Source organism: Alosa pseudoharengus, unplaced genomic scaffold (assembly GCF_046254945.1).
Source record: "Alosa pseudoharengus isolate Yale_2024_CS ecotype anadromous, Long Island Sound unplaced genomic scaffold, YU_APseudo_1.1 YU_APseudo_1.1_scf_21, whole genome shotgun sequence".
Classification (NCBI taxonomy): Eukaryota; Metazoa; Chordata; class Actinopteri; order Clupeiformes; family Clupeidae; genus Alosa; species Alosa pseudoharengus.
Genome location: NW_027468674.1, coordinates 29,818,292 through 29,830,791, shown reverse-complemented (window position 1 = coordinate 29,830,791; position 12,500 = coordinate 29,818,292). Strand labels below are relative to the sequence as shown.

At 45.0% G+C, this 12,500-nt stretch overlaps 1 protein-coding gene across 2 annotated transcripts in view; it reads right to left on the bottom strand.

Moving 5' to 3' along the window:
* nlrc3 (NLR family, CARD domain containing 3) overlaps positions 1-12,500 on the bottom strand; it is a 31,813-nt gene that overhangs the window by 18,709 nt on the left and 604 nt on the right. For both annotated transcript variants that reach the window (XM_076298536.1, XM_076298537.1), the window contains exons 2-8: positions 8,921-9,079; positions 7,282-7,539; positions 4,371-6,159; positions 3,258-3,344; positions 1,532-1,615; positions 951-1,034; positions 657-740 (exon numbers count right to left, since the gene is read on the bottom strand). In XM_076298536.1, the coding sequence (XP_076154651.1) occupies positions 657-740; positions 951-1,034; positions 1,532-1,615; positions 3,258-3,344; positions 4,371-6,159; positions 7,282-7,539; positions 8,921-9,014 (2,480 nt within the window). In that variant the 5' untranslated portion in view covers positions 9,015-9,079. The remainder of the gene's footprint in view (positions 1-656; positions 741-950; positions 1,035-1,531; positions 1,616-3,257; positions 3,345-4,370; positions 6,160-7,281; positions 7,540-8,920; positions 9,080-12,500) is intronic.

Sequence of the window (12,500 nt, the reverse complement as noted above, 5' to 3'; positions counted from 1 at the left end):
GCATTGTCAACTTTTTTATACACGCAATGCTGTGCATTAAAGTGTCTGTCATTCACCCAAATGTCCATAATTGTCCAGGTCTGGATAACAGCAGATCATAATTCCATACTTCTGCAGACTTTTCAGACCTGTACAAGTGCTCTGAAACAGGGAGGCCGCCAGACAGGTGGTGGTTGACAGATAGATAGAGAGAGAGAGAGAGAGAGAGAGAGAGAGAGAGAGAGAGAGAGAGAGAGAAAGAAACTGGAGGAGGTTGAAAGAGACAGGTGGAGCTTGAAAGACAAAGACAGGCGGCGAAAGAAGACAGACAGTTAGACGGGCGGATGAACTGGGCGATAACAATAAACCAGAGTTTGATAAACAGAGAGAGACAGCGATAGAGCTTCACAGACAGACAGATGGAGAGAGATACACACAGGTTGACAGACAGAAAGAAAGAGATAGGGGGGTGGTGGAGGTAATATACAGACAGACAGGTGGAGTTTGACAGACAGAGTATGAGAGAGAGAGGGGTGGAGGTTGACAGGCAGACAGAGACGCAGAGGTGGAGGTTGACAGACAGACAGAGACGCAGAGGTGGAGGTTGAAAGGAAGACACAGACAGCTGGAGACTGACAGACAGATAGACAGGAAGTTTGCTGGAGCTGCAGACTCACTTCAGGCAGCTGAGCTTGCGGTTCGTCTGCAGCAGCTCAGCCAGAGCGCGTGCCCCTTCATCCTCAATGTGGTTATTCTGGAGACTGCACACACACACACACACACACACGACATGTATGTTCACACAAGCACAATTTCACTGGGTTGAACTGTTTTCTCAACACAGCTTGTGGTGTCATGGTAACAGACTTTGTTTTTGTTTTTTTATTTAGAATGTGTTACTATTTCATTAAGAGTTAATGTCTCAATCTAGACACGGAAAATAAACAAATACACTGATTTGATACACTTACTTTAATGTCACCAGAGCCTGGTTCATTTTCAAGGCTTCAGCCAATGACTTTGCTCCTTTAGGCCCGATGGTGTTTCCACGGAGACTAGAAGAAAAAAAACTTCAACTTCAAGCACCTCAATATATAACCTTGAAAACATTGAAGATTCAGATTTTACAGATGAATAACATAACATGAAATGTCAGTCATAATGTACTTTACTGGAGTTATCATCATCCAGAAATACCATTACATTCACCAACGCCTGCTTGCTTCTCTGTTTCATATCATAAAAGTCAAGTCTCACCCACTTTGTCTATCGTGCTCCCACACATCACTAATGCGTAGATAACTAACATCTTCCAGCCTCCCAAACACACACACACACACACACCCCTACACATAAACACACACATACAGTCACACATACAGAAACACACACACACACACACACACACACACCCCTACACATACACAAACACATCTCCACACACATACACAAACACATACACACACCCCTACACATACACAAACACATCTACACACACACACACACACACACACACACACGCACACACACACACACACACAAAGATACTCACTCGAGTGTGGTGAGGGTTCGGTTGACCAGGAGTGCCCGACTCAGTGGTTTGGCTCCTTTACTGGTGACCAAATTATCGGCCAAACTACAGAGGGTACAGAAAGGACATGGTGGATGGAGAGATCAGAGAAAAGAGCCAGAGAGAGGGAGAAAGAGCGAGAGAGGGAGAGAGAGGGAGAAAGAGAGAGAGATAAAGAAACAGAGAGAGAGAGGTAGAGCAGGAGAAGAGGGATGTGACAGTTATTGTCAACGTTTCAGTGTTTCAATGTTTCTATGTTCTACCACCACCATTATTTCCTCAGTAATCAATCAGTATACACCAGCTCTCAAAATACTAACAATTGATGGTGTTTCAAAAACTGTGTTACTTTTCATGTTTAAGTACCTGCATACTGTACACTGTACGATAATAATTCCGTTGTTGTTACTCCTCTGTTTTTGGTTGAGTGTCAAATGTTGCATTTTTGGCATTATATTATAAAAGGTGAATGCATCTTGAAATGATAGTGAAAAACCTTACAGTATTTTACAACCGCTTACAAGCTTTTACTCACTATAGTAGTAACATGAAATAACTGCCACTGATATCTGACTTAAATGGTCTTTGGTTCCAAAAGTCTCAAATAAAATACATGGATTCATTAAAAAAGGCACAGAAGGGACAATACAAAGAAACAAAATGTTCTAAGGTCCTGTTCTATATTTCAACAGCTCTCAAACAAACTTTGAACACCAACACATTCTTCCTCCTCTTCCCCTAACATTCTTCCTCCTCTCCCCTAACATTCTTCCTCCTCTCCCCCTAACATTCCCGTTTGGCCAGGTCCATGTACCGGTGCCCCTCTGCCTGATCCAGCATCCCCTCTGCCTGGTGTTCTTCCTCTTCCTCTCTTCTCATGCAGCTATTGCGCTCCCTTGTCCCGACATGATTGGTTTTCTCTCTGCTCCCATGCACTGTTCTCCTCATTCAACAATCAATCCAAAAAGTCCCCTTTTAACAGTATCGTTGATGTTCCTGCAACTACCGTAAAAGAACTTCAACACAAGTCTCCATTCTCCAGTTGAGACTGGAATGAGCTTGGTAGGTCCTTTGTATATAACCTACAGTAAATATGCCATTTCCTAAGCTTTATCAATGATCTGTTCGTTCAAAAATGCTTATCAACAATTTCACTATAGCTTTTGAGCAGCTGTTATTGTATATGTAAGGTTTTGAACAATACTATAGGTTTTCTCTTATAGTATACTGTGTGTGTAAGCATTTCAAAATAAGACAAGAAAGATGAATACTTTTGGTATTGGGTAAGCTTGTCTGTAACGTATTAATTGACTGTATATTGTGTGAAAGCAACACAAATTAAGTTAAAGGTATGGTCCACAACAGACTGATGTTGTGCTAATGTTTTTTAGAGTTTTGAGAAAACTATGTACTGTAAGCAGATACAGTGAGCTGACAAGGAAGAAAACCTTTCCACACACACACACACAGGCACGCACGCGTGCAAACACACACGCACACACTCACTCTCGCACACACTGTGTATACATGCATGTACTGTATTCAGGGCTTAAAGCAATGGACATTTCTGTGACTGAAGCCAACAGATATGTGTGTGTGTGTGTGTGTGTGTGTGTGTGTGTGTGTGTGTGTGTGTGTGTGTGTGTGTGTGTGTGTGTGTGTGTGTGTGTATGTGTGTGTGTGAGCGCGCAATATGCATTCACTGTACCTCAGGCTCTGTATATGGCAGTCTTTAGCACTGAGTAAACTTCCAAGAAGCTCCATTGCATCATCTTTGAACTCATTACTTTCCAACCTGTGAAACAAACAAACACACACACACACACACACACACACACACACACACACACACACACACACGCACACATTAATGCTTTTATTTAAGAATTACAGATCCAAACCTCGATGGAAGTATGGTACAAGTTTACACAAGTAAAACACAGAATGCTTAACGGTGTTCATCCTTTCTGCACTAGTGGTTATGGGTAGACATGGCATTATTGCCTCCAAACACACACACACACACACACACACACACACACACACACACACACACACACACACACACACACAAACAGAGAGAGCGACGTGACTGAAAGCATGCAGTCAGCATCAACTCAGGAAATGCAAGATTGTCCACCCAGTAAAACAGACCACGCAGCTGTGGTCTTGGTTTCTGTCTCTCTGTCTCTCTTTCTCTCTCTCTGTCTGTATGAGTGTGTATCTGAGAGACTGTATCTCCACCTTAGAGACGTTGTGCATCTCTTGTGTAGTGGAGGAGTGTTATTTCCTGCAGTGCCTATAAGCATAGATGGAAGCAACTGAGAATCGGTTTTAGTGACTTAGAAGTTTGTATAAGTATAAGCATAAGTATAAGTATAAGTATATATACTCTTTTGATCCATTGAGGGAAATTTGGTCTCTGCATTTATCCCAATCCGTGAATTAGTGAAACACACACAGCACACAGTGTACACACAGTGAGGTGAAGCACACACTAATCCCGGCGCAGTGAGCTGCCTGCATCAACAGTGGCACTCGGGGAGCAGTGAGGGGTTAGGTGCTTTGCTCAAGGGCACTTCAGCCATGCCTACTGGTCGGGGTTCGAACCGGCAACCCTCCGGTTACAGGTCCGAAGTGCTAACCAGTAGGCCATGGCTGCCCAACCAGTAGGCCATGGCTCTGTGTGTGTTGATATACAACCATAATAATAATAATAGATAAAATAGATAGATGTGGTTGTGTGTGTGTGTGTGTGTGTATGTATACATAGTGTGTGTGTGTATGTGTGTGTGTGTGTGTGTGTGTGTGTGTGTCCTACCGTAGCTTACTAATGTAGAGCAGCTGTGGCAGCAGCCTCTTGAGTGCCCCGTGGTCCAGGCACATGCTCAGGTTGGTGTCGTCAGCACAGGCAGGTGACACCTGCAGCAGGTACGCCAGCACGGCGCAGGCAGACGCGGTCAGCCTCCCCCTCAGCCCGCAGCCAATCAGATCCTCCTCCACCGACCGCAGGAGCTCCCCCTGACGCATCTCCGCCAGGCAGGCCACCAATGACACGCAGCGCATGCTGACGGTCCCGCCCCCGAGCCCGGTCACCGCCGCCTGCAAAGCAGTTGCCACAGCGACGCGGTGCGCCGCGTGCTCGTCGCGGCCAAGCCCCAGGGCGCCGGACACGGTGTCCGCGGTCGCCGGGGACAACAGGCCGGTCAGGAAGCGCAGGAAGAGCTGGAGGTTTGCCGTGGCGTGTGATTGGCTGCTCTTCTGCGCGGCGGCGTGCGACTGGTCGGCCCGCTGGAGGGCGGCCCGGTAGTGGCTGAGGAAGCCGATGCGCGGCCAGCTGACGCTGCTCTCGGAGAAGAGGTCGAACATGCCGCGCCGCGCCGACGAGTAGTAGAACACGGCCGCCAGGAATTCCTGCAGGGAGAGGTGCGTGAAGCGCCACACACACACGCCGCCGCCGCCACACACGCCGGCCTCGCGCCGGAGCACTCGGCATCCCAGACTGCCCGGCGGCGGGGGCAGCTCCAGGCCGTAGGCGCGCGCTTCGCTCTCGGTGTGCGCGTGGCGTCCGCGCAGCAGGCTGTAGAAGGCCAGCTTGCCCAGTGTGGCCAGCTGCTTGCGCACGCTGTTCCGCGTCCACTCGGACTCCTCCCTCAGGGGCCAGCAGTAGTGGACGTAGACCTCCGTGAGGCTCTGCGGGAGCTGCCGGTCCTCCAGTCCGGCGTCCAGGGCGCGGAGCAGCGTGTCCATGATGAGGCCGCAGGTGGTCGGCGCCGTGCACAGCACCATCAGGGGCGTCTGAGCGTCCAGGTGGGCCCAGATGATCTCCTCGGCGCGAGCGTGTGTGAGCCGGTGCGTGTGGAGGAGCTGACGGATCTCCATCGGTGTCAGCGGAGGGACCTCCGTGACTCGGTCCACCAGGCCGGCCGGAACGCGGGCACCCACGCCCGGTCGACATAGCAACCAGAGCATGGCCCCTGGCAACAGGTTGCCTCTGACGATGTTGGTGATGAGGTCGGCGACCGGCACCTCTCGTTTAGGATCGCACGTGGCCGGGGCTTCGGCAAAATCCAATGGCGATCTCAACTCTTCCAGTCCGTCAATCACTAGAAGCGTCTTATAGGCTGACGTCACTGTCACACACTCTGACCCTTGTGGGAGGAGCATCCGCATCAACCTATCGGCAGACAAACGTTCACAGGACCCCAGTTCCCAGCATGCAACAGGGAGAACCAGACTGATCTCCTGATGGATCTGTCCAAGACCCCAAAGACGGACAAAGTGACTGACCAATCGGCTCTTGCCGCTTCCAGCCACGCCCACTGTCAGACAGACCCTGGGGGCAGGACTCGTACGTGTCAGAGGAAGGAGAAGTTTGTCCAATCCCAGAGGTCGCCCATATAGTGGGCCCGCCCCTCGGGTGACTGACAGCTGTGTGAAGTCGTGCTCTCGCTGCTGGAGGTCAGACACACCCTCTATCAGCAGGAGGGCGGGGGGAGAGAAGGAGTCTTCTGCCTGATGGCTTTGATTGACACTCTTGTGGGAGGGGGTTTCTGCTTCCTCTCTGAAACGCTGCAGCAATACAGTCCTCTGCTGCTGCACAACTGTGTCTAAACGCACGCACACACACACACACACACACACACACACACACACACACACACACACACAGACACACACACACACACACACACACACACACACACACACACACACACACACAAGATTGTGATTTATTTTGGTCTACAAGTTCCTATGTATAGACCTGGGAACCTCATTAGAGTTCATTGTATCATGAACTCCATGAAATACCTGGGTATTTGAAATTCGAAACTGTCTGCCAAAACTTCTGTCTGCCAACAAAATGTGGATAGTGCTTTGGGTGTTAGACATATCTAACCACAGCTGCATTAACATTCAGGCCAACATGTAATTATATCCTGTGACTGCTGTGTTTTTGAGTTCCTCATTTTTTAAACTTTTTTTTACTGTGTAGCAGTTTCTTTTTATTGTGTAGACCAATAACTTAAAAAAAGAATCAGCTATAAATTTAGTCTGCCAGACGAAGAAACTAGGCCAAAACTGAAAGTGGCTGAAAACCTCCTCCTGGTAGGATCTATCCCTCCCTCAACTAATCAATCTATCTCTTTATTCCTCCCATCCACCTGTCCATGACAGCCAGGTGTGTTTTGTCATTATCTGTGGCTTGTGTGTAACACCTGCACAACTCTTGTAGGGATTTGGGAGAGAATAACTGGCTCCCATATTAATGATGAGCAGAGTGAAGAAGTAAACAAGACTGTTTGTAATGAATGACTGAGTTTGTGTGTGTGTGTGTGTGTGTGTGTGTGTGTGTGTGTGTGTGTGTGTGAGAGAGAGAGAGAGAGATAGAGAGAGAGTATGTGTGTGAGCGTGTGAAGTGTTGCTTTGTGACTCTGCATATCATTATAGCACCTGGTTTCTCAAGTGGCATTTAATAATGAAATCTGAAGCTGTGGTGTGTGGTACTTCAAAAAAGCTGTGAACGCAAACAAACACAGGCACACACTTCATCTTCAAACCACAACAGCTGGACATTATACATCTTCACTTGAGTGAACACACATGTACACTCACGCACACTCACACACACATACATAAACATAAACACACACACACACACACACACACACACACACACACACACACACACACACACACACACACACACACACACACACACACACACATACCATATTGACTGATGAGCTGGTACTCCATGGGGTAAGAGGTAACTAGGAAACTCTGAAGTTTAGAGCCCTGAGGATCCTTGATTGACAGTAGTTCCACCAATGTGTGCCACCGGTCTGGCAGAGACGCTGCCTTCTGAACCAATCCAGCCTCGCTGTGAGTTAGAAGCCCCGCCTTTTTCACGTGAGAGACCACACCCTCCAAGACAGAGCTATACACCAAACATTCCAAAGCCGGCTGGTGCTTTTGCAGCCAACTAACTAAAGCAAACAGACACACAGACATGCACACACACAAAAGTTATTCTCAAGGTCACCATTTAAATTGATCAATAGCATAGCCACTTAATGATTTTCATTGTCAGACAGTACCTCAATTATTGATTCCATATTTGGCAGGTGTCTTGACACCATGACAAGTATAAGTATGTAAGTATATATACTCTTTTGATCCCGTAAGGGAAATGTGGTCTTTGCATTTATCCCAAAAACGCAGTGAGTAGTGAAACACACACTAATCCCGACACAGTGAGCTGCCTGCTACAGCGGCGCTCGGGGAGCAGTGAGGGATCAGGTGCCTTGCTCAAGGGCACTTCAGCCGTTTCTACTGGTCGGGGTTCGAACCGGCAAAACTTCGGATACAAGTCTGAAGCCCTAACCAGTAGGCCACGGCTGCCCCTAAGCACTACAGACAAAGAGTGACAGATAGAGCGTGATGATGCCACTTACAGGCTAGCAGAGACTGGTTTCACAAAGTCACTCAGTTGCAAATTTCATATGACGATGCATCATTTCCACAAAATAGTTTGTATTCTCAAGTCATCATCAAGTTATTCCAATTGGCTAAATGCTATTAGGCCTATGTTATTTTGATCTGTAGAAAATGTCACATGCAGCCATGCTTCAATTCTGCTTACTACACATTTATTATATGAAATATTTAATATACAGTAATATTCAATATTCATTATTGAATGCTTAGCTGGAATTTTTTTCCCTATAATCCTATTTTTTTAAAGCAGGTGTAGCCTACCTGTGGGCATGTAATTGGGCTATGGGTTTTCTACAGGAATAGTTAATTGTTTTGTTTTGTATTTGAATATGAATTGTTTTGGAAACGCAACCCAAAACTGGGGTTTGTTGCTCATGAGCCTGTCCAGTGTTTGGGTTGCTGTGGTTTCAACATAATACTCCAGACTCTTCTAAATGAAGTCAAGAGAGACCTTAATCATGATCTTGTCAGTTTTCATTCATCATTTCAATTGCTTACAATGTTTTGCTTTAGTTATGTCTTCAGCTGCTGATTGAACTGCATGTAAAAGTCATCACTTCTGTGTTGGTTTGTTGATTTCTCCCCTTACTGCTGTCACTGTAACAACCTCTTCTATCACTCACAACTCCGCCCCAGACCCACTTAGCCACTTAGACCCTGACAGAATCAGCTCAGATCTGTGTGTGTGTGTGTGTGATTTCATGTGTTTGCACGTTGGTGTGCAATTTTGTGTGTGTGTGTGTGATTTCATCTGTCTGAGTGTTTGCACGTTGGTGTGCAATTTTGTGTGTGTGTGTGTGTGTGTGTGTGTGTGTGTACGCGTGTTGGTGTGCAATTTTGTCTTTGTGTGTGTGTGTGTGTGTGTGTTACCTTCTTTCTCTTTCTGTGGACCAGTTTTATGATTTGTCGACTGTAGATCGATGTAGCAGTCCTCCTCCCAGGGAATGTGTGAGCGTTTGTCCATCTCTGAGCTGTGTGTGTGTGTGTGTGTGTTTAGTGCTTGAAAAGGACTCTGGCTTTCTCCATCATCTGTAAAACACACACAGCATTTAATCAGCTCTCATTTCTCCACATAATTCAATTGTGCTACTCTGATAAATGTACTGTATGTCAATTCAAAAACACTATCTCAAAAAAGTGTATCTTGTATAGACACACACACACACACACACGTCATACACGCTTCATAGAACCACATCCACAGACTGTGCGCACATGCACACACACACACACACACACACATACACACACACACACACACATGCTCTTCTGAGAAATTGGCTGACCTCAATGCCACATATAAAGTTAGTAATCTTCGCATTACCCTAGCAACGGCTCAGTGATCCAGAGTCAGCCAGGCAATACAAAACCAAACACCCAGAAAACAGGCACATAGACTAGAACAACATATTCTGGTCATGCTCACTGACATCAACTCTTTCGCTCATGTTTTATGTGGCAATGTGTGGGGTTTTGCCCAAAGAAATATTTATATTTTTTACATAGTAGGAAATAGCATAAATAACACAATTTTCTAATTGTATGTACAGTAGGCTACTGTATGTACTTTCAGTCCACTGACTGAAACACTTTAGATGAAATTAGTAAAGCTACAACTACTGTATTTCCTACTAATTATTAAAGGCCAGCTCTGTAACTCTAGTCATTTCTTCGAGATTTCTCACTTTTGTTGTCACCTTTTTCTCTACGGAGCTCCCCCTACAGTTTTGGGGTGCATATTTCACAACCGTCTTTTCGCTGCTCTGCCATGATGAACATCTAAAAAATGAAGTCATCATCACTGCTTGTTCTTATAACTAGCCGGCATGGCTAACCGGTGCTTGAGGGGCCCTTGTGTGTGTCCAGAGAATTTTAAGCATTTTGTGTTTCTCGCTTGTTCTGGGTTCTCGCTTCTCACGAGACATCCTGATTCAGCCTTGACAGATGCAGATCTTGCAAGGCTGGTTTTCCGCTAGGAGACAGTAGGAGGAGCAGGGAAAGCCGTCATTTTCACCACAATAGGTCATCACAATGATTTCTAAACTATTGTACTAAGTTGACAATGTTGCATAGGGGGCCTTTAAGTATGTTTGTCAGGCAGGCCTACATGTGTGGTGGATGTTAAAATTGAAAAAGTGTGGTTCTCTAGAATGAAGTCTAAATAACGGAAGTGTGGCATTATTTTGTAACCGGGTCGTGGTTAGAGAGAAAGTACATCCTCTTTCTCCTTTATACTGCTTTATACACACTTAACTTTGAGAGGTCAGTGTGTGGGTGTGTGTGTAAGAGAGTAAAAGAGAGAGAACGAGTGAGATGACCAAAGATGTCCTTCACAGCCGGAGCGCAGTGGTTGAACCACACACGTTTTCAGTGCCCATGGGCACCCAGGTTCAACTCTGACATGAGGTCATCTCTCGGACCCACACTTCATCTCTCTTCCACTCATTTCCTGTCCACTCTTTATCACCCTGTTGATTAAGGGCTAACAGAATTCCCCAAAATATTAAAACTTAAAAAAAAAATCACAAGTTGCATGTATAACAGCATCAAGCCAGTAGAGTTGTCCCTCCTAATACCTTATGAGATGTGCTATGTGACATGCAGTACATGAATATGAAAGTCCTAGCCAATACAATATCCAAGACTGTTACTTACAGCGATACATTTTTCATGGGCGCAACCCACATACTCAGCTCTGCTGCTCATCCCAAAAGTGCCTGTTCCTTGCAAATGGGGCACCATTTGAAAGGGAACTAAACAAGCTTTCCAACGGTATAAGATTTATTGCCAAAAATAATTGTTACCACAGAGAAATAATCTACCAAACACATATTTCCTTACTTTTTGTGCTAAGCTTTTGTTTGAATTATTAATGTTTGAATAGGGGCTCTCTTATATAGGATGGTGTCAAGTTCAATACCAAAACACTCTTCTATACTGGTGCTGCTGAAGATTGCCCTCTGACTCTATGTAATCAAACCATCTGACAATAGATCAGAGATTTGTGGGTCTTCACGCAGTCAGGTTTAAGATTTAGAGTTAACTTGGGGAGTTTTTAAAAAATGCCTTGCCTACCACCCACCACAATGCTGCAGGTTTCACTTCTGATAAGATTGGGCTTCTCTGACACAACAAACCACTGTGATATTTTAACTCACCAACCAATCAAATACACTCCTCCTCATTAGCATTCTCGTGAGGCAACAGGTTGATTGGCTTGAAGTGTGATTCATTCTGAGAACCTTTGCTGACCCAGCATTCTGTATGAAGACCAGCTCTGAAGAGACCACTGCACATTTCTCTGATGTCACCCTACGGTTGCTGAATGACATTCGAATGAGTTGACGGTCATATTAAAAATTAAGAGGCCGCTGCTAATTTGAATATGACCGTCAACTCAATCGAATGTCACTCAGCAACAGTAGGGTGACATCAGAAAAATGTACAGTGGTCTCTTAATGTTTTCCAGAGCTGCATATATACAGTGAGTGTACACCCAGAACGGACAACTAGAGGACTTTGAGTCACTTGTTGAATTTCACAAGACGTGCTTTGGATTAGAATCCCAGGCAGTGTGCATATTTGGTATTAATGCATTTGGTATTAAACATGAATAAAACATCCACTGAAATTAGTTCATGCACTAAACATTCCTTACACGTTACTAAACATTCATTTACATCAGCAGGCATATTGAGCATTAGTACATCTTAAATATTATTAATAATGAATTAACATCAGTACACGCAAGTTTAAATATGGAAGTGTATTAAGTATTGGAATCTCCCTTCACAACACTAACATTACAGTAATTGTCTGTTTTATTCAATACATAGGTTTGAATAGTCTTTCAGTGAAAAATACAATCCACATACATATACAATTTACCCAACAATATTCACTGTAATAGGCCAAGCTTTGTGCATTGATACGTAAGCCTGTATTGTAGGCCTACAAGCAAGCTGTCCAGGTCTGGGTGTAAGCGCGTGCATTACCAAATTTGAGAATTTGATAGCATTGCACTTTATCCACCCAACTTTTATTTTACTCTCCCTACACACATATTTAATCAATATATTTAAGTACATAATAAGGAATACAAAATATACAAATATATAATCTGTGTGCCCAGCAGTGCTGTAGGCTATGTGCTGTAACGTTAGTGTTTGTGTCCTAGAGTGTTAGTAGAGTGTTTGAGTCCTGATTGATTTAAAGTCATAATAAAAGACCTAATCTAATTCAAATTAGTTGAAACTGGGAACATTACCTTGTATTGTGCCTGACTACACATCATGAATATGGATAACTACTGAATTAATGCCTAACTGCCTCTAATACAGACCCTCTTCAAAACAAAAGACTGTCACAGAAAAACATCAGCATGTACAGGGCATCCGCATCAGTGCTCTCATATGTAAGCGGCCTTTGCATTCAGTGCTCTTGTACAAGA